This window comes from Nipponia nippon, unplaced genomic scaffold (genome assembly GCF_047370975.1).
Source record: "Nipponia nippon isolate SJK-2023a ecotype South Korea unplaced genomic scaffold, ASM4737097v1 scaffold_7, whole genome shotgun sequence".
NCBI lineage: Eukaryota > Metazoa > Chordata > Aves > Pelecaniformes > Threskiornithidae > Nipponia > Nipponia nippon.
In genome coordinates this window covers 39383438-39405166 of record NW_028262391.1, presented here as the reverse complement: position 1 = coordinate 39405166, position 21729 = coordinate 39383438, and the positions used below count along the sequence as shown (strand labels likewise).

The 21729-nt window shown below is 36.7% G+C and overlaps 1 protein-coding gene across 2 annotated transcripts in view; it reads right to left on the bottom strand.

Annotated features, from left to right (window-relative positions):
* Positions 1-4778: 4778 nt before the first annotated feature.
* The window catches only part of NETO2 (neuropilin and tolloid like 2), a 32177-nt gene continuing 15226 nt past the window's right edge, over positions 4779-21729 (bottom strand). For both annotated transcript variants that reach the window (XM_087739334.1, XM_087739335.1), the window contains 6 exons: positions 20832-21080; positions 18741-18785; positions 18524-18651; positions 14694-14922; positions 8749-8862; positions 4779-5766 (listed from right to left, as the gene is read on the bottom strand). In XM_087739334.1, coding sequence (XP_087595460.1) covers positions 5186-5766; positions 8749-8862; positions 14694-14922; positions 18524-18651; positions 18741-18785; positions 20832-21080 — 1346 coding nt within the window. In that variant the 3' untranslated portion in view covers positions 4779-5185. The remainder of the gene's footprint in view (positions 5767-8748; positions 8863-14693; positions 14923-18523; positions 18652-18740; positions 18786-20831; positions 21081-21729) is intronic.

The window sequence follows — 21729 nt, the reverse complement described above, 5'->3', positions numbered from 1 at the left end:
TCTTAAATATGTCTGGAAGGAAGACAGAAGCAACTTTTATGTAGGTGCTAATGTACTTTGAGGCTAATTATAAGATGCAAATAATATGCTTATCTTTCTAGATATAAATTAATAAAATAATGCAATAAGATTTAAAACTTTGAAGATGTCTAGAAAATCTGTGTTTGGAAGGAGAAGTAGTTGTTCAGAGAAGACGATATGATGTGCATCCTTTAAGTACACTGGCAGTATTGACAGCTCTTACCCTTCAGAAGGCATGATTCAGATTCCAGAACAGCAAATTATTTTGAGTTTTGAGGTGTGTAGGTCTTAGGTACCTGTTATTTGGTTTATTATAATACTTTATTTTTTTCTTGAACAGAATTTGACATAAATTTTATGGGTTTCTCCAGTATAAAAGCTATTACCATAAATTATGTGATGGTAATGGAAAGACACACAAAGACATGAAGTTCTTACTTTGTTTCTCCCTCAGCCTGGCTCTGTAAGAACAGACTTATAAAAACTAAGCTGTTTTATCTGGTATATGGTAGATTATCTTCAATAGCTAGATAAGAAGGAAGAAGTTGACAATTGACAAATGACTGTTGTTGGTGTTGATCTATGAAACAGATGGAAAACAGATTTTTGTTAAGCTGATTCAGTAAAATGGAGTGTAGCAAAGGAATTTCAGTGTGAAAACATACTTGCAGTTCCATGGTGACACAGAACCACATATCTGAGCATATTGACGTGATTTATTTGTATATTTATAGGGGGAATTTACCCTATACAGAGATGGTTATTGGAAACCACAGGAACAGAAGTCTTAAAGACAGTAGCTTTTACATTGTTAAGATTGAGATAGGTGCTATAAATACTTATTTTCAAAGCATGAAACAACTCAAAGGTTTTTTTATTTTAAAATGCTTTCTCCCATTATAATTAATATTCAGCTGTAACACTGTGATCTCAAGTAATGTAAAATCAGCTTATCTTTCAGGCTGACATAGATTAAGAATCTTGTTTTGGTAAACAGTCCACAGACATTCTGAGCAATCATAGGGCTCACACATCAACTTTGAAATAAGGACATGTAAAAGTAAATGCATTTGACTGAGTGTTACTGTGAACAGATATATGAAGACTGACCATACAGGAGGATAAAACTGTAGATATGTTTCAGTATATCTATATGAATTAAGTTGTTACATTTCAAGCAGTAGTTTACTCTTGGCTTCTCAGGTATAGGTACTAAGATTTTTTTTTATTATTATTATTGTTTTTGCTGTTGGTAGGCTTTTAGATTAGGGATTATACTTAAACAGTTTGGAAACTGAAATGTTGTTATAATCAGATACAGGAATCTTCTTATTTAAGGACTAAATTCATTTGAAAATAAGGCAAGCCTTTTTTCCTCCTTTAGCAGATTTGCTGCTAATGCACAGAATTCTCTGTACCAAGTGAAAACAAAAACAAAGTGTATTTTAATGACTTAAATTCTGTGAAGTGTTCACGACAAGCACCTTTTCTTGTAAGTTAATGACAGCTCTTTTTGTAACCTTTCTTTGTACTGGTTTAGCAAAAATAGACAGTAATTCTTATAATATGCCATTATAATTTGTATGCACTATGAGGGTCATGTTGTCTATAGCAGATGAGCATCTCATGCATTTTAAGTACAAATGAGTATTTCCGTGATCACTGAAATGTTTCAGAGTCAGTGTTAAGTCTGAGTTTCCTATACCACTGTCGTCATACCTGTAAATGCAGATGTCTCCTTACAGAACTCTCAAGAATCATGGTTCTCAGTCACTTCCATTTTCGTGTTGGCTGTAGGTTTACTTCTACAACTTTTATCCGTAACAAATACTTCTTCATGTTAGATAGTTTGATGTCTAAGCTACTATGATAAAAGGTTAAAATTAATTATAAATACCAGAAAGTAGTTAATGCAGTTGGCCTTTTCCTGGCCAATGTGTGTCTAGGGAACATACCTTTGCTTATGTGCATTCAGTGTTAACAAAAGGTAGCAGAGATATGGGTACAATTGAGTCCAAAATCAGGATGCCCCTACAAACATATGGATTTAAGATGGAGACAATGGAAATACACTAACAGTACTTAGATATTGTAAGAGTATGAAAGGTGGTGTTTTTCACTAAAAAAAACTTTAAAGACCACAACATCAGCTCCAATTGGATTGAAACTGCAAAACCAATACTAGATTCTTTTGCTGAAAATGTCAGCTTTCTGCACTCTGAGTAATACCAAGCAGTCTACCTGGTTAGTTTTTCTCTGTAGTGAAGGGAATTTGATTATACTGGAAGTAGAATTATGGCTCTAATAGTTACCACTCATTTCTTAAAGCACAGCTACGTAACTGAACTCAACGTTACAATGAGATGTATAGACATACTATTTTTTAAACACACCACGCGCAAGTTTTCCTTTCAGATTTTTAGGTTCAATGTTAATTCCACCTTGCTTCTAATAAAACAAGCACTGATATTTCATTTTCCTGCTCTTACTATTTATAGAAGCCTATAGAAATCATTATTCCTTTGGGTTTCTCTCAGATCTGTTCAAGTGTACAGCTGTTGCCACAGTAAGGGTTGGGTTTGCTATTGCAGAAATACTGAAAAGCTCCCTCCAGGAGAGTTTTTGCTCTGTATTGGGAATCAGGAGCAGGTGTTAACTAGGCAGGAGGATCGTGTCTTTATTTATGCTAAAGACAAAAAAAAAAACAGATTAGAAAGCAAGGAAGGGGGGAAAATGAAGCTCGTAGAGTTGGGCCTGGGCTACACAGAAGACGTGACTGGTTATGGGAGCTCACCTATATGCTCTGCGGTAGCCAAAAAGCAGCTGTGTTCTGACCATGTAATCAAAAAGTTACAACTGAGACTGAAATATTATTCAGGCCATTTGGGAATTTCTTCAATAGAGCTTTTCCCCTTTTTCTCCACAGACTTGGGCTTTGCAGGCTTGCTATTTGTTTTATTATTACAGGTTTCCTGTTCAAAGACGACATAACTTAGGAAAGAATAGGGATCACGTTATTTTTATCACATGGACAAATATACCTTAAAAAGAAAACTTAATGATGTAAGCTTAGCACTTAACAGAGTTATATGGACAAAAATGACCTGTGTGAAACTACATATTACTTGTTGAAAGAATCTGGAACTAACAGACTGTCATAAATAACACTGTGTATCATAGAGGTCATGGTGAGATATTTATTACTGAAATCATTGAGAACTAAATGAAATCTGTGAAGAAATGTTTTAATTAAATATTCAAAAATTTTCAAGTCAGAATTAACTAGATTTTTTTTAAACACTTATCTTCTCCATGAAGAGCATCTAAAAATAATGCCCATTTTCATTCTTTCAAACTGAAATACATTCTGGGATCAGCACAAAAACTGACACCAGGATATATCCTTAGGGGTCTGATCCATGAGCTTCTGAATAAGTTCTTTCTAGATGTCAGACAGGGTTAGTTTTGAATTTGGGAAGTGTTGAAGATACTCAATTCCTGCCCCCCCCCCCCACCCCGAAAGTTCTTACATTCTAAGCATTTGTAAAAAAAATTTTTTTTTTCTTTGTCATTCTAATGAAAATCTGTGATTACAGCTGTTGTTCATCTTTTATTTTAAAGGAAAGATTTTTCAGTTGCTAGGGTCATATATTAAGACTTTTTTTTTTTTGTACTACAGTCAGCACAACAAACATTATGGTTTTACATATGTTTGTAAATAAAGGATATGCCCAGTGCAAGCTGATAGGTCACCTTTAGTGAAAGGTTTCCTGTAAACAAAACACCGGAATAAACCCAAACAAGCCAGGGAATAAAATGTAGGCTAATATGGAAGTCGTATTAAGTATTCTTGGCAAATTGTCATGTACGCAGCAATGACTGCATGTTATTCAGAGCTGCTAATAGGGACACTGAAACAAGCCTGCTGTACAGGTGCTAGATTTTGATTACTAAATAGTCTGTACAGTATCAAACTATACAAAAAGTTTAAAAACCACAATGAGAATTATTATATTTTAAAAATGCTTCTATTTTGTAAAAATTTTAAAATTAGGTCCAAACTACCATTAGAAAAGGTATGAAATGTGCAATTTTGCAAGTGGAAACAAGGGGCGCAAGAAGGGTTCCATAAGGGTTAAGAAGAGTTGCTTTGTGATTTCTCTTTGTTTCCAGTAGCTTCATATACCTGTTAATCACACAGACCTTAGAGCAGTTCTCTTCAGGCAAGTAGGACATGAGCTAAAAGTATCATCACTGATTCCAGTAGGGAAGATTGGCTGCAATAAGGAGTAAAAGGCTATTTTAAGACACAAATGTACAGTACAGTCTATTTATGTAAATACTTGGAAAATGCAGGAACAAAATGGTTTTCTAACTACAGAGCTGTGAAACCAGTGAGCCATATGGATCTATAATATATGGCAGAATATTTTAAAACCGTAAACCTTCTTGAGAGAAAACTGTTTAAGTCTGCGTCTAGAATGAGTACTTACTTGTGTTTTAACCACAAGCTGCAAAGATTATATACTTCTAAATGTACTAAAATTAATATAACTCAGTATTTTTAAAAGGCAGTAATCCTTTACACTTATTTCTCACAAAGCATAGGGTGAGGAACTGGTAATTAAAGGCAATATAAATGGTAGGCAAGATGAAACAGATGGCTGTAACATAATTCTTGAGTCTTAACTGGCACTTAACACTAACTCTACTTTCAATTTGACAAATACAATAAGACACCTATGTTGACATACACGTGGTGCACTTAACTACTTTTATTTATGTAACTGAGGTATTAAAATTGTCTTGAAAAGCAGACATCTAAAGAAGAGAAAATATGAGGAAGAGAATAGTAGTCGTTGTTTTCAGTGTTCAATGATTAGTAGCTGTTGGTTTTTTCTTCGAATATCCTTAACTTATAATTTCCATGCAAAGTCTCTGTCTTACTCCTCCACTAGATAGGTAGCTTGGGAAGATGGGAGGAAATCCACCATTTTCCAGCAAGAGTTAGTTACGAAGACTTTGTTGTTTTTTTTTTTAAATGAAGTATAATAAGCTAAAAGTGTGTGCATCTCACACGCTGCATATAGTACACTTTTAATATATACACTGTCATTATACACAAGCATCTTGTATATACACTGATACCACCTTCACTAGGAAATTAAAAGTCAATAGATAATGAACCTTGTGCCGTATCTTCTCTTCCTCTAACATAGATTTCACACGGAATCTCCTCCATCACCCTGTCTTCTATGACTTGCTCAGGGCAGTCATGCGCTTGTTTGAAAGTGTAACTACTTTTCTTGAATGTGCTATTAAATGTTTTCATTGGCTGAGGCTGCGCAAAATCATTGCGAAAGGGAAGTTCCATAGAGCTGAGGTTTGTCCTGCTTTGTTTTATATTAGAGGCCTGGGAGCCACAGTGGTGGTCATGAATGCATCTGGAAGCTGTTGAAGGGCGTCTCATTTTCTGATAGTTTTCAAGTTCTTCTGATAAATCTGCCAAATCTGCAGAAATTTCTTTGTCCCTTAATGAAAATAATTCATAATGTGGAGGATCAAATACTTCCTGGAAACCAGTTTTATTGAAAGCAGTCTTGCAAGCCATAACCTTTTTGCGAGGTTGCTTTACTTGTACTAGAATTGAAATGATGAGAAGAACTAAAACTATCCCTGACGTGATGCCAATGATGGTTCCATGAGTTTTGGTGATTTGTTCAAACAATCCAGTTCTTTTCTTTTCTGCAAAGAAAAAATGAGGATTATGATAAGGCTTTTATTATTTTCCACGCTTTTGATCATGTATTAAAACAAAGCAAGCTGTATTGATGAAATGACTTAATGGTACTGGAGACTAGACCTGTATGTCAATGGGATTTATCATACTGCATCTGTGCATTTGTTAAGCAAGTCTAATTCCCTGTCTGCATTAGTGGCTACCATATGATAATTCAGTGGCAAGTGGAACTCTGTGGCCACTGCACCCTGACTCAGCTGGGATGTGGCTTCAATCCTGAACCTATACTGATCAGTTCATATTCCCACATCCACGAGTTAAACAGGAGTTTATATAGCTACAGAGGATGCTTCTCTTACCACGGTTTGCTCCTGCTGGTAACTTTCCCATTGATGTCACAGAAGGAAACCCAGATTTAAAATTACCTAGTTCTTCTTTAAAAGTGAAATATTATCACAGTGATGATATCAGATTGACTGTACTATTTGTTTTCACATCTCTTGGAAACTTGATGACTGTGTCTATTGTGTAAGTCTGTTATGGCTATTTCAACACAGGGAGCTTTAGCATAGATTCCAGTTTTAAGAATCCAGTAATCAAGTCAATTGGAATGGGGGGAGGGGGGGGGGAAGGAGGAACCAACCAACCCAAATCATATGGCACTTTTGGCTAGTACTTCATATGAAAACACACAAGATGGCAGCATCAGAACAAGATGGTTTTCTGTACTTAAAATTCTTATTTGAAGATTGAAATTTTTCAGTTGGATTTCTGTTCTGTAAATGTATTTGTCCCAGGGGACTAAAAGAATTCTACACTGAGACTCTGCAACACCTGCTAGTGGGGGAGAAAAGCATTTAAGACTACGTAGAAGAAAATGTAGTAGCCTAAATGTTGCATATTATTTTCAGGCATCTGGCTCCTGGCATCTGGATATGTGTGTTGTACACCTAAGTACTCCACACACAGTGCACGGAGAGAGTTATATACCATTGTACTCTGTTTGAAACAATCCATATACTAAACAAAGAGTCCCGTGGAATTGGCTAATAAGAAGTTATGTCTGAAATACAGTTCTACTTCTTAGACTGTTTACTCCAAGTTACATTTATACTTTTAATGTGAAAGAATATCTCTCCCCTTGTGCTGCCTAGCTTAGATCTTAGTGTTGCTATACTTTGTGGGAGGTACAAATTTCAGTGCTATGGCAGTTCTCTCATCTGCATCTAGGTTTCTTAATTCTTAGAAGATATTCTAATCAAAAAGTTGTTATGCAAAAGGTGATGTCTTCTCCAGTATCTTAAAAGAAATTGCATACAACTGACTCGTCTATGAATTTTTGTGTCACTAGGCTTGGGCATAAGGTAGGTCCAATACATTCAGATTTAGGTAGCTATCAATGTGGACTGAATGAGAACTCTGGGTGCCTGCAGGAACTGAGCACAACTGTGAGAAGCTTTCTTTTTAAGGCTAGATATTGCTCATTTGGTTGCATCAGTCTTTCTTCAGTCCACCTTAGCTGGCAATATGGATCCACTCTTCAGCTGTCTCTTAATCTGCTGTGCAAGTATTAAAGCAGAATTTAGATTGTATTCAAGATAAAACATGGTAGGTTATTCAGCACTAGATACAGCAATTTACAGATATTGGGAAAGACACTTTCTTTACATTGTGATACAGTTTTTATGGCATTCACTTTTTAAATACTGCAGTACGTGAGTGAAGTGTGGATTCTAGGCAAGATTCTAGAAGGCGGTTGGTAGAGATGGGGAAAGGGATCTAGAAATTGCACTTAGGAGGGAACACTGAATATTATCAAAGCTAAGAAGAGGAACATTCTACATTGCAAACTTGAGAGTTATGGACCAGTTTTGTTAACTGGAAAGCTTCTATAATATACCTTGCATTAGGGTATTTATTAGTGGCGTGAATTTTTTGTTTGCCCAAAATGCAGTTTGACAGTAGGTTTTTAAATATTTATTTACTAAAAAATTTAAGCTGGATTTGTGTGTTGGAAAGCCATTTATTTCAAGATTTTCTGTAAAGAAAGTTTTGACCCTTCCTGCAGGATTAATTCCTCATTGAAATGGAGTACATATTTAAATCTTCCAGGAGTTTTGTGTTCTGACCTATTTGTGCCATTCTATTTGTCAAAAATCCCAAGTTTGTTGTTTTATTGTTTGCTTTTAGCAAGAAAAATTGTTGACCTTAAACTGGTTTTGTTCCAACTCTGAAAATTCAGTTACTGATGAAGCACAGGTGAATATATTTGTGCTTTAGCAGAAGTAAAATTCCCTCAAATCATGAGAATTTTTCCTACAAAACCTGATATTCAAACAAGTGCAGTTGTGATGGTTTAAACAATACTCCCCTATCCCATGTTCTAGAAGCAGTGATTTACATGTGTCCGTCTTCCATAAGCAATGACTTCCTGCTTGCTAACAATTCCTCCTTCCTCCCACCCTTTCTCACACCATATGCAGCAGTTGCATTTACTCTGAGACAGTCTGTGATTAACAACTTAAAACAAATGTTTTAAAATGGTATTTGTCTTTGAAGATTGTTGTTTCTATTTCAGCCCTGAGAAAGGCTTTTTGTGCTTGAATGCTTGCCTGTCTTTTTCCAGCTCTGTATTTTTTTTTCTCTAATAAAAGGTATTATGTGTCCTTACAATCCTTGCTTCATTTAAAGTTTAGAAAAGGATAGGATGCAACCTGACAAATACTAAATTCTATTTCCTATTAAGCTGACATCCTTTTAAAATAGGGAGTATATGCTGAAGAGGAAGAAAATTAATTATACAGCAGTAAGATCAATATTCAGGATGCTTACATGTCTCCTGAGTTTAAATAAAAAATTTGGAACACCTTCCTGAGATTAGCAGAATAGCTGCGTTCAGCATATTTCCAGGAAAAAGACATGACTTTTCCTTGAAAGGCAAACTGACCAGCCTAGCTCATAAAGGCTATACTTTGCACTATATTCACCTCTGCAGTGATTTTCATCCCAAGGGTATGCACAGTTTTGAATGCCATTGCAGACTAAAGAATTATTGATGCACATGTTGCTATGGCAGAAGTAAGTGTTGCCTGAGCAGGGAGCTGCAGGAGAGAAGAGAAAGAAAATATAAGGAATTTTCAGTAATTGATGCATTGCAATAAAACTAGTAAATTCCTGTTATTTTTTTTTTAACATGCATACTCATTCTTTATCTCTATTTGAAACATAAGTCACTTTTCCTGCACATCACTAATTATTGGATGATTTACTCTCTCTTCATGTGGTTGCTTTCAGGTGTATTATCAATGCTATAAAAACAAAAATTCTTGCTCAAAATGGGTAGCAGATAGTGACAGTCACACAACACTGATAATGGAAGAAGGCTTTAATACTTGTCTTTAAAAACTTAATACTTAAAAATCGCATGCTCACCATCAATTATATATTTATTCAATCTGCTGTGCATCTGCTATGTAGATAGTATAGCTGGTTGTGAGGCAGTTCCTGAACATCTGCATTTTAGAGCCCATTAATATCTTAAGGCAAATCAGATTTCAGCTTGTGGAGGACTGTTTCAGTAATTGCAAGAGATTTCAGTAACTGGAGGCATCTAAGTCATTCCTGCTTGTGAATCAAAGCTTTTAGATCCTCCTACTAGAGCTAATGCAGGGATTAAGAGAGAGTACAGTTTAGCTTTTTATCTACCTATCTGCCTATATATAGTTAGAAATCTGAAGAAATAAATTAACTAGAAAGTTGCCCTAAAGGTTTTATGTTTTTGCGAATGTTTGTTATAGCTCCTTGATGTTAGAAAAATATATTAAAAAAATAGTAATAATTCTTTTCAGGATGTTGTATAATATACATAGGGAATTCTTTATGAATTCAGGGCACTGGACAAGAAATTTATTTTTCTCTTTCTCTGTCTCAGTAATGTGGTATTTTTAGGATAGAAATGTTTATTATTAGTGGAGTCAGTTATATATTAAACAGCAAAGATGTGTGATAGATATTGTACTGTTTGGTTTCATAGAAAGAATTCTTGAGCAGTCTGGATTCTCTGAAACACAATGCGAAACCCAGAGGGTAGAGCAGAGGAGGGTGACTAGTCCTGAATACAGCGTGTTTCTCACTTAGTCCTTCTGTTAGGCTTCAGAGTCTCAGTGACAAAAAGAGGAGGTAGGCCTAAGAGAAAAGAAAAGTCAAATCTTTAATTCTGAATTTGCATTCCCTAAATCTAATATGCGTTGTCTTCCCACTTCTTACTCCACTGAATTTTAGTAACCTATGCTCATTGGTTTTAAGCTTTTGTATTTAAAATTATAAATATATATTATTATATATAATTATATTTACATATTAATTATATTTATATATTATTATATATAATTTTAATATAGTTATTTTGTATATAAAATTATATAACTTTTCCTGTTATTGCTTAACCCCTGGCAAGAAGTTCCGTATAGGAAGCTTGTGCTTTACTTGTAGTGCAAGTGCTGTAGTACTTTAACGTAAAACAGACTGTATTTAGAGTGTATTTTGGAAGAGTTTATCTATGTAATTTCAGTGTTTAAAAATGTCATAGTAACTATCACGTATATCTTCCTTGCTCAACTGAGTTGAGAATTTAATTGTTTGGGAAGTAGATTTAGTCTGAACAGCACTGCTTTAAAATATGATCAATGCTTAGGAAGATATAGATCACACCCATTGTATCAGTTATGAATAAGATGTCATGTCAGGTGCAAGCAGGGTCAGGTGCCCAGGGAGGAATACAGAAGGGAGTGTGCAGGGACGGGGCTGGGAAAACCAAAGGCTACTTGGAGTTGAAAATGGTGAGGGACATGAAAGGCAACAAGAGGGGCTTCTTCAAGTGTATTGGCAACAAAGGGAAGGCCAAGGAAAATATGGGCCTGCTACTGAACGGGACAGAGGGGAGCTTCCCTCGATGCCTGGGAAGGCGATAGAGCAAATAATGCTGGAAGCAGTTTCCAAACGTATCAGGAATGAGAAGGTCATTGGGAGTAGTCAGCATGGACTTATGACGAGGAAATCATGCTTGACCAATCTGATTGCCTTCTACGATGAAACTACTAGCTTAGGTGAGGAGAGAGCAGTGGACGCTGTATATTCTGACTTTAGCAAGGCTTTCAAAATTGTATTGCATAATATCCTTGTAGAGAAACTGATACAGACTACATAGGAGGACAGTGGACTGAAAACTGACTGAACTGCCAGACTTAAAGGGTTGTGATTAGAGGTGCAAAGTCCAGCTGGAGGCCATCACTATTGGTCTACCTCATGGGTCAACAGTGAGGCCAACGCTGTTTAACCTCTTCATTAATGACCTGGATGTTGGGACAGACTGCACCCCCAGAAAGTTTGCAGATGATACAGAACTGGGAGGAGTGGCTGATAGACCAGACAGTTGTGCTGCCCTTTGAGACAGGCCGGAGAAATGGGTCAACAGAAACCTCATAAAGTTCAACAAAGGGAAACATAATCCTGTAGTTGCAGAGGAATAACTCCACCTATGTGTACGGGCTGAGGGCCAGCCAGCTGGAAAGCAGCTCTGTAGACAAACACTTGGAAGTCCTCATGGAGAAAGTGGCATGTGAGGCAGCGATGCACCCTTGTAGCAAAAAAGCCAACAGCATCCTGAGTTGCGTTAAGAAGAGCATTGCCACTAGGTCAAGGGAGGCGATTCTTCCCCTCTGCTCAGCACTGGTGAGACCACATCTGCAGTGCTGTGCTCAGTGTTGGGGTCACCAGTACAAGAGAGATATGGGGGGATGCAGGGAAATGGCATGAAGGTAAGGACTTGGAGCATCTGACATGACTGCTATGGGTTGCCCTGAGTGGTTGTGGAGTTTCCATCCTTGGAGATGTTCAGCAACTGACTGCATATGGTCCTGGGAAACCTGCTCTCCTTCATCCTCTCCGACCAGAGAGACTTCCTAGTTAGGTTTCTAAATCAACAGCCTTTTTTCAAGAATGTTTTATGCCCACTTTGTTTCAAGGGCCAAACCACTCTTCAGTGGGTCATGATTCAGTGGGACTTTTTTTTAAGTTCAACCATGCAATTACCTGGTAAATGGAAGAATAAAATCAAATATTTTCCTACATTCAGACTTAACTGTGTCTTTTAAGTGTTTCACCAACTGCTACTGTTTAGGAAAGAAAATAGAAAGGAACCTGGTGGTTGTGTTGTTGGTGTGCCAAGCTACCACCTACAATGTAACGAGAACGGATGCTAAGGCAATTCACATCACTAATGGTTTTAGGCACAATGTAAGCATTGTTCTGTAAGCATCATATAAAATCAGGATACATCATGATCTAAGCATTGTCTGAAATTATGCTGCAATGAAATTCCAAAGGGATTCACACCTTCTCCCTGAACGACTAACTGATGACAGGCTAAAACTTATGCATGAGTATCAATCTAGATACGAAAACAGGTATCCCAGACAACCTAAAGCAATTCATAGAAACAGGAAGATGTACTCAACATTTCTAACCATTATACATATATATAATGGGAGAAAGACTAATAGATAAAATGGAAATGTTCATGATGCAGACTACAAAATAAAGGGCTCTTGGTCTTATTAGCACATGTGGGGAGAAAAGACTTGGGTAGTTTTTCCTTCTGAATTTGGAAAGAAAGACTGCACAAGCTTTACTTTACAAAGGATAAATAGAATCATTGTTTAAACAGAATAGCTTAAAAAGGCTATCTATGCATGTAATAGGCTACAATATCTACTAAAATATTTTTGACTGAGAGATAAAGGAGGATTTATGAAATTCGTCTCCAGAGTGGCTGTCATGGATCCATGTGTATCTGCTGGTGTTTCAATAAGGATCTCTATGGAGTTGTAGTTCTTTTGGAGGCACAGAAGAAGAATTACGATGTAAGGCACATTCCCTTTCTTATTTCCCTGAACAGGGGAATTTTCCCCTGTTTCCGTATTTTTGGACGATGCATTCTGCTGCTGCTTCTCCATCCGCCAGCCTCTCTATTTTACATTCCTGTGTAGTCTCTTTAACATTTTTGGGGGATGGCTTTTGTTCAAAAGTTCATAAAGATGGGATAAATGGACTTAATTTTCCTTTTGTTTGTTATTTGGGGACTACAAAGTCTAGAAGTTACAATGATTGATCGGTTCCAGTCCAGGACTTCAAGGACATAGCTGGACTCTTCTCGTAACAGCTGCCTAAGACTGGTGCAATGTTCACAGTGTTCTTTATATCTAGCATTATTCATGTATTGAATCAAGCCAGAAATCAAATACATTGATTTTTTTAATATTGCTGTTAGCTGAATTACTTAGTCAAATCTGCAAGCAGCACTAGGTGTGTGTTAGGTGACTGTCATGCACAATTAGTTCATTTATGTAAATATTTTCAGAAATATTGATTGTTTTCATGGTTAGCTTCATATAATTACAAATCATTACTAAGGTAGAGAGAAAAATAGCTTAACGATCTGACAATAAGATTATTTTTTCAGTTAGAAAAATTACTTATCACTACATTATTTAAAAATACATTAAATATTTTTCAGAAAAATACTTTTGAATTACCATGTCCAAGCAAGACAGTATCTCAGGTCAGAAGATAAATAAGAATAACCACGTACCTTTGCAGATTTTCTTCTGCCAATGACTTTTGAGTTGCTTTAAAATCATAAGTTTGGAAAGTTATCTAGCTTTAGGAGTAGTTACCGTTTCAACCTCTTGCACTTAAAAAACCCCCCCAAACCCCCAAACTCCTGTGTTAAATGTCACTGTTTTATGGAAGAGAATATAAAATCTACTTGTTACCTGTAACCTGAACTTTTTTGCAAGGTGGTGACCAGGCTCCCTTTCAGGACTGGCTACAGACACGTTAGTTCTGCCAAAAAAGTTATTTCTTTGACAGCAAATCTGTACTATTTATTCTTCAAGCAGAACTGGTTGAAAACCTCTAGTACAAGCATAGGTCTGACTTCCTGAAGTGGCAGATATGTTTTATTCAGCTCTCTCCATGTATCTCAGATCTGCTCTGCAGTTCTAAACTTAGTCTGCTTTTGTGCTGAAGAGGCCACTTTTTTTCAGGTTCTGCAATACGGACAATGTCATCCTTTGTAAATATGTGAGGCAATAAAATTCCATTAAGTTCAGAGAGAAAGCGCTTAGAAGAAAAAGCATGCTTTCAAGAAACATCTTAATTTACAATGAGAATAAAAACTATCTCTAACCCAGGCTATTGAATCCAAACAGAAATCCAGATTGCATTTACAGCTCTGCTTTTAATATAGCCTTCTTAAATAAATTTGAATTTAACTGCTTATCCATGGTTGTGCAACACAACTGGGCTTTGCTAAGGGAGTGGGTGTAGGATCATTTAGAGCCACACGCGGCTGAGAAGGAGGCAGCAGCTTAGGGGTAGCTGGAGAGGGTGTTGTTCCAGATCCAAAATTGAAGGTAGGGCTGTGGATAGGAAGAAGATCCAGACTCTGCAGGGTCACACATGTTTTCTAGCCTTCTGAACATCCAGTGTGGGCCTGAGAAGAGCCTGTTGTGGTGTCTGGCAGGGAACTGGAAGATGGGGGCTAGTGGGAGAGCACACTTAGTCCCATTGCTGTCTTTTTAAGTAAGTCTGTGCTCATTTGTAGAACTCTGTGAGAAGGACATAGCCTAGGGCTGTATTATTACTGAATTCAAATGAAAAATAAACCCTTTAAGAATGGAGGAAAGCCCTTCTTCAGGAACCATGCTTATAATGGTAATAAAGCAAGTGTTTAATTTACCTGCTAGTATGTGAAGGAAACAGAAACAACGTTTTCTGTGTGTTCCCGCTGCATAATATATAGCTGATGCTTTTCCTAAAATACCTGAAGTACCCTGATACCAGGAGAATAGGCACTTTAAAATCTACTTACGATCCACAAATGAAGTGAACAGCATCCTGAATCTGCTTAGTCTACTGCCTTCGTCTGCCCACATTCGTACCACACCTGTCCCAGTCTGCAGCGTGACATCGTTTGCTACGGTGCTGCAAAACTTTGCCTTCAGGTTTTCAATAGAGCTACTTCCATCGTATACAGCAACAAAGTTTCTTTTGCATTCATTTGAATGCTCCATTTGATAGTCAAGAAATCGCAAATAAATCTGTTAGAAAAGAGAAATCAATGTCTTTAGGAAAAGTAATATAGAAAAAGACAGTTTTCTTTCTCAGCAAATCTTGAATAATCTTGAATAAGATATGCGTAACTCCCAATTCGCAACACTTTTAAACTTACATTTTCTCATTAAATGTCAATGTGGAGTAGTACTTGAAATTTGTCTGAAGTATGTTACGCTTCTCCCCCCCCTCCCCAAAACAATCTTTACTTAATAATTTACTCTGATATATTTCCACTCCCCTTGGAAAAAAAGTAAAAAGCAACACACTTGCTGAAGAAAGCCCTAAGCAGCTCTGCTAAATGTGCAGTCTATTACTCTAGAAGAGATACAAGAAACACATAAATGTGCTGAAAGAATTTTAATGGTATTTTGACTATTCTCCTTTCTTTTTAATTCATAAAAACAATGTTAAAATATAAAGGAAGGAATCTAGTCAGAAAAGCTCTGAAGTAAAATAAGGAAATTAAAACTTGTTGCTTCAGAATGAAAGCTCATTACTGAACCAGAGCAGTGTTACAGAAGACATAAACAATGAAGTCAGGAGTAATTTGAATAAAAACGGAAGCAGGAGAAAAGTGAGCTGACTATCTAAGAAGAGTTAGTAAGTTTAAGACAATCTTAATTCCTCTAAAAGCAGAAATCTAATCCACAAGAAGGCAGCGTATGTGGCAGAACATGCAGCAAGGAAATTAGAAGACCAAGATGGCACTTGAAGAGTAAGCATATAATTTATTTTGCTGGAGCAGAAAACTTGTGCAAGGTTGTAATTCAGTTAGAATTACAGTAAAAGATCATAGGGCTTTTTAATCTCTTGAATGGGTCTATTGGAATTCTCAAAATTCTAGTGAAAGTCGATGAGATAAACTTAGTCACCTAAGCATGCTGCAAAGTCCATCTTTAAAAATTTCTCAGACAGCCATTATTTTGACAGAGAAGAAATCTGTCCATGTGGAGGCTAAGGTCTCCTGCTCCATGGGAGAAGAGGTGCTCCTCCTCTATCCAGAAGGTCTTCAGTATGTTCCTCAGATAAGCTTGGGTCTAGACTGTATGTCTTTTGAGTACAGTTTACAATTACCTCTCTGGCTGATAGTACGCATGCTAAAGACCTTTTGCACAGGGCTGTTTTTTATGCATCTGCCTAACGACAAGCATCTCAAACTCCTGTTTAGTTTGTGAAGCGGAGAAGATGGGGGAGATGAATACCATGCTCACTACTGCTATATTACCTATTTTTCTGCCCTTTTGCCATACCTTGCTTTTAACCTCAGCTAGTGCCAAAAGCCTTTTAAAACTGAATTTTAAAGAATTCACTAGAACAAAACCAACCACCTTTGTGTGGGGGAAAAAAGATACACCCCCCCCCATACATGTAACAGGCTATATTGAAAACATGGTAAAAGAGCACAGTAAAAGAAAGGTGATGCTTGTACACCCTGGCTCTTCCTTTCCAGTGTTTTCCAGAGGCAGGTTGCCAGCACTGCCTCCCCTTGCACGTTCTATGAAAAGGTGCAGCCTGTGCCATATTATCTTCTGCTGCATCTCACTGGTTTGTGATTTTCAGTATATCTATTTTTTCTCTTTTTTTTTCTTTTTTTTTAACTTTTTCTGCTGTCTTTGTTAGATTTACTGCCGGAAATTCTCAACTACATTGAGAACCTGTCTTCCATTGATGTCTTATCTCACAAACATGGGTGTGAGCTGTAAGTGCTAGTATTTGTGCTGAGAGACAGTATTTTCATTTAATGATTGACTTCATATATCTGCTGTGAAATTACAATGGAAGCTAAAAATTAATTACCATGCTTTTAGTAGAGCTATTCTGTGTATGAAAACAAAGGAATAATTCCATTAAAAAAGCTCAGCTCTGCAAAAGCTCCTTCTGGTTAGTGTGTTAGGCAAGTAAATATAAGAGGTCCTCACTCTTAGATTATATTGATTATTCTAGTAATTTTCTGAAATCTAGAGGTAATTTATTAAATATCTGTTATGCAGATTTTAAAAATCCTTTCATTGCTGCAGTTGTGTCAGTTTTAAAAATTTATTTTTATTACGCCATCGAATTGAGGAAATTAAAAATGTCTATGCTTATTTTTCTCAAGAGACTGCACCGTATCAGATCTAATGGATTTTATCATCATAATTCTGCCAGAATTGAAGCTTGGGAAACCACTGTCAGAATACTAAGGATTATTTTTCTGTAATGTTTTAACTCAGTAATTTAGGATGATGATCTAATCTCAGAACTGACCCAACTATAACTCTGCCTTCTGGCAACATTCAATAATTTATTAAAATACTTAACCACAAGACCTGGTGCACTCAAGTGGCAATGTAGAAAGAAAATGGTTTTATTATTGTTTCTGGAAGAACTGCTGCTATTACTTAGACTCGTATAGGGCTCTTGGGAGTTGAGTCACTTCCTCAAAGGCTCAAACATATTAATGGAATTTTAGTTTCTTTCTTGTGTTGTCCTCTTATTGCCATCTTTTCGGTTGCTGTTTTAGAACTGATTTGGAAGCTGGTGAATAGGGCAGGTTAGTTAACTATTAGGAGCATGTAAGAAAGCACAGAGTAGGCTTGTCATCTTAGCAGCTACCGCTTAAAAGTATTTTTTAATTTTTATGTACATGCAAGCAATGGTATGTGCTTTAATACACCTGCAGAAGCAAAATTACAGATTGCGTATGCTACACGGAGAAAAGAATATGTATTCTTCAGTGCAACTCAAGTAATTAACAAGTATATGATTCTGAAACACATAGCCGTTGGGTTTTTTTTAAAACAGACTATAGCTATTGTATTCTGGAATTATGAATAGGATTTTATCCTTCTCTTTGCCCAACAACAAAGCTCAAGTTGTTTTTAATGAGCATAAGATAGTAATGTTTTAGTAAGCAGCCTCTAGTTCTGCAGGCACAATCATAAGTGTCAGGTACCTAGGTAACTAATGCTGATTTTTGGCTCGAGCAGCTAATATGCCCCTTTAGAGCTTGGGCAGAAAAGCTCAAGCAAATTTTATTGTGGTACTTCAAGAGGGTGTGATCCTATAGCTAAGTCAGAAGAGAAAGAGTAGTAATTCCTCAGCTGTTTCCAGGTAAAGCCTTTCATTTTAGCTCAAACTGCTGATGAAAGTGGGTTTTAAGGTGCTGGATTGTGAATTACGCTGGGGAGGAGCAGGTATGTGTTCTGTTGATATTGAACAGAACCAAATTCTCCAGTAGATCCACTGGAGGCAAAATTTTAAACCATGGCAGCAAGATTTACTGGAATTTATCAAAGCTCTTAGCCAGCATTTTTGCCTGCAGTCTTCCAGTAAAACCAGAGTCCAAGTCAAATGCCCTTGAAAATTGTTGCTTAAACAGTTTTCACAGTTATTTTAAGTTTCAAATAATAGAAAGACAACACTGTGGACCTGCTATGTAAATTTAATTTCAGAAATAATCCTCTATCTGGATTTCCTAAGCCACTGATACATAATTCATTTCAGTGAAAAGTGAGACGTTATGCAAATCACAGCTAGTGACTATTACCTGTTACTAATGACTTGGAAACCCATTATATGCTGAATGATATGAATGAAACCCACCTTAGCATTCGGAGTAGCTTTAATTGTCCATATGCAGTCAACTGCTTGTCCCGGTTTTGTTTTTCCTTCTTGTTCTACTTGACTGGAACGTACTATTCCATCAGCTCCTGAGAGCTCAAACTGGCAGTCTAGGGAGAACATATACCTTGCTGTCAAATGCAATAGGATATTAATTTAAAATTTCATGTATAAAGAAATTGTTACTGTAATACTAGACCTGGGATGGGATTTAAAATACCTCCTAGGTAAGTGAAGTCAGGATCTGTAATAGAAAGAAGTCATGAATCACAGGGGCTATCAATGCTTGAGAATCACTTCAAGGTTTAGTATAATCTGAAGATTATGTCCATTTTTTATTATGTCACAATAAAAATTGCCAGAAAGTTTACTGAATTGATTGGAGGGTACAGAGACAGATTTTTTTTAGATGGTAACATTATTCCACAAAGATTGACCTTATCTGAATAAGGTAATTCTATACTGACAGTTCAGATTTCCAGCATAACACCAAAAATTACTATTCGCTATTTTGTTCCTATATTACATTCTGAATTTAGCTATGCCAGTTTTCACTGAAATCCCTGGAGTACAGGGGATCTTTCTGGGGATGTCCAAGGTTTACATTTCAGTGATTGGGTTACTCTTTCCTCACAAATCAGCACGGAAACTTGCAAGATGCACCCATTTGCAGCTGCGGCATAGAAAACCACCACAGAAATCACGTAAATCATAGTGTGTGTATGTGTGTGAAATGTTAGTCTATGCAAAGAAAGCACTAGTTCATGCAAAAGCGCATCACTGTTTTGTACAAAATTCTTTTCCAAATGCATTTCCAGAATTTGGCTCTTTCTGTGGTCCTCTAGATGTTTTTCTGTATAGGGAGCTTATCACTTCCCCTAAAACGCCTCAGTCCTGAGCTTAAGACTCAGGACAGCTGAGAAAATGCCTTCTTTGCCCTCCGTTTTAGTTACCTATGGTGAAATCTATGATCACTATATGCAAAATTCTGCAAGAGGTTTTCAACCTTCTTTGTGAACTTTTTTTTTTTTTTTTATGAAGTGGGGGTGTATGTGCATGTCCCCTTCCATTTTCACAATCTCAAGATACTTTACCACACCCTAAGTAAATGTAGAGGAAAGAAAAATATCAGTCCTTCAGTTGCTGCAATCTATTGTGAAAATAACATACAGTTTAAACGTATATTTAAAGATCCAGCCTGGAACTAGGCTAAGTTAGTTTTGAAAGTGATGTTAATGAAATGGCTTTGGAAATGGACGTAGCAAAATGCATAAGTACTGTCCCTGTGAAAACATTTTAGCATGTTATTCCCAGTGGACTGGTCACCGTGTTAATCTGAAGAATTTCCAAGTCTAAATCCCTAACAAGGTATACAGTTCTATAAGCAGTAACATACAATCGTGTATAGCGTTTTCATGTGCTGTAGGGGTAGAGACCAGTTGGGTAAAGATGACATTAAAAAGTTATGCCTGTGTATACATTTGTAGTAGTAGCAGAGCTGACATTAGTATACTGTCTTTTGTCCCGAAGGACAATAAAATGCTGATAACTACACAGATAGTATCTATGAAGTACAGCAGCCAAGCATTGCACAAGGACATCAGGTCAAATTTTCTTGTAAAAAGAATGCCCTGCCAGTTTTAAGTGGCCCAACAGAGCAGATGTACTTTTTGTTTGTCTAAAGGCATTGTCAGCATATTATCCTCTCCTTCATACCCTGTAAACTACACTGTACTTTGAGCAAAGAACAATTCTGTTGTCTGAGCCTGTGGTTGGAGGGAATCTAGTCGTACTGAGAGCTGATGCTGGCACTGTAATGTTTCCTCTGGCTTTTCAGAGTAGAGATTTAAAATGTTTTGCATCTGGCTGGAAGTGCTACTGTAGATTTGCTTCAGGTGTTTTTGTCAGTGCCTTATATTCCTAGAAGATGGGCTGTTGCAAATGCCAGCTATTTGTCTAGATAAATGCTCTTTCCATTACTGCCACTGGTGAAACTGCTACAAGTTAGAGTAACAAAGAGGGAAGTTGCTAAAGCCTTCAGCATGAACAAGATCAACTGACTTCTTCACTAGCAAACTATAGACCTGTAATTCCCTTCAGTCAATTTTCCAAAGTGGTTTTAGTCAAGTATGCCGTAGGATTAGCAGGACTGAGGCTGTAACTATCGCATTGTCACCTTGCCTTCTTAAGCACTTAGGAAATACAGCTCTAGACTGCCAGCATAAACACATCCACAGAGTTCAATGGGAGCAGATGGTCATTAACTCGGTCAGGATTTAGGCACCTTTACCTGGTATAAATGAGTACTTTGCTTGAAATCCCTTTCCTTCCAGCTCCTCATCAGAAGTAAACTTGATCCACATAAATCTCCCCGTTGATCTAATTAGTGCAGGACTTTTCAGACCACAGTAACGATTAATGAGAGGGGAGAAACCAAAAGGTCCATCTCGAACCTCCAGATGATCAAACCGACATTCAAATGAGGGTTCTATATAATAAGGTTCATCAAAGGTCAACTCAATTCTTTGTCGTGGAGCAGCTAGACATAAAAAATGAAGCAAAAGATTAAATGAAGATCTATATTAAAAACACATGAAGACATGAAATAATGAAGAGACAGGCCTCCAAAACAGCAAGATAAAAAAAGAGACTGGAAACTTCTCAAAATACATCTGGCAGTCTGCTACAAAAACTCAGATACACTGTAATAAACATCAAAAAAATTATTGTGTAGAATATACTTTTTCATAGAATTTTACAGAATTTTTTTGCTTGCTGACCTTTATTGTTGAACATTCAGAAATGACATAAATTTAACACAGCACATGTAACAGGTATTAACATATATGCAAAGGTATTCAAACAAGTATTAATATTAAGATATAAATTAAAACCCATGTTCTGTGAAAGCAAAGTATGTAAAAAAGGACAAAACATTGAGGGATGCAGAAAAGAATGGAAAAGAAAAAGATATGAAGAACTACTCACTGGTATATATCCTAAATGTTAAGCCCAAATTTGCAGATCCTTTGGCAGGAGACATCTTTTATTAGAATATTCAGAGAAGTGTAAATGCTTCATATATATTATTAATATGCAGGTGACTGCAGATGTTGGTAGGTCTGAACCAGTGACAGCCTAACATCAGGATTTGGGTCAGACCACTAAATCCTGATGAGGTGCAGCTA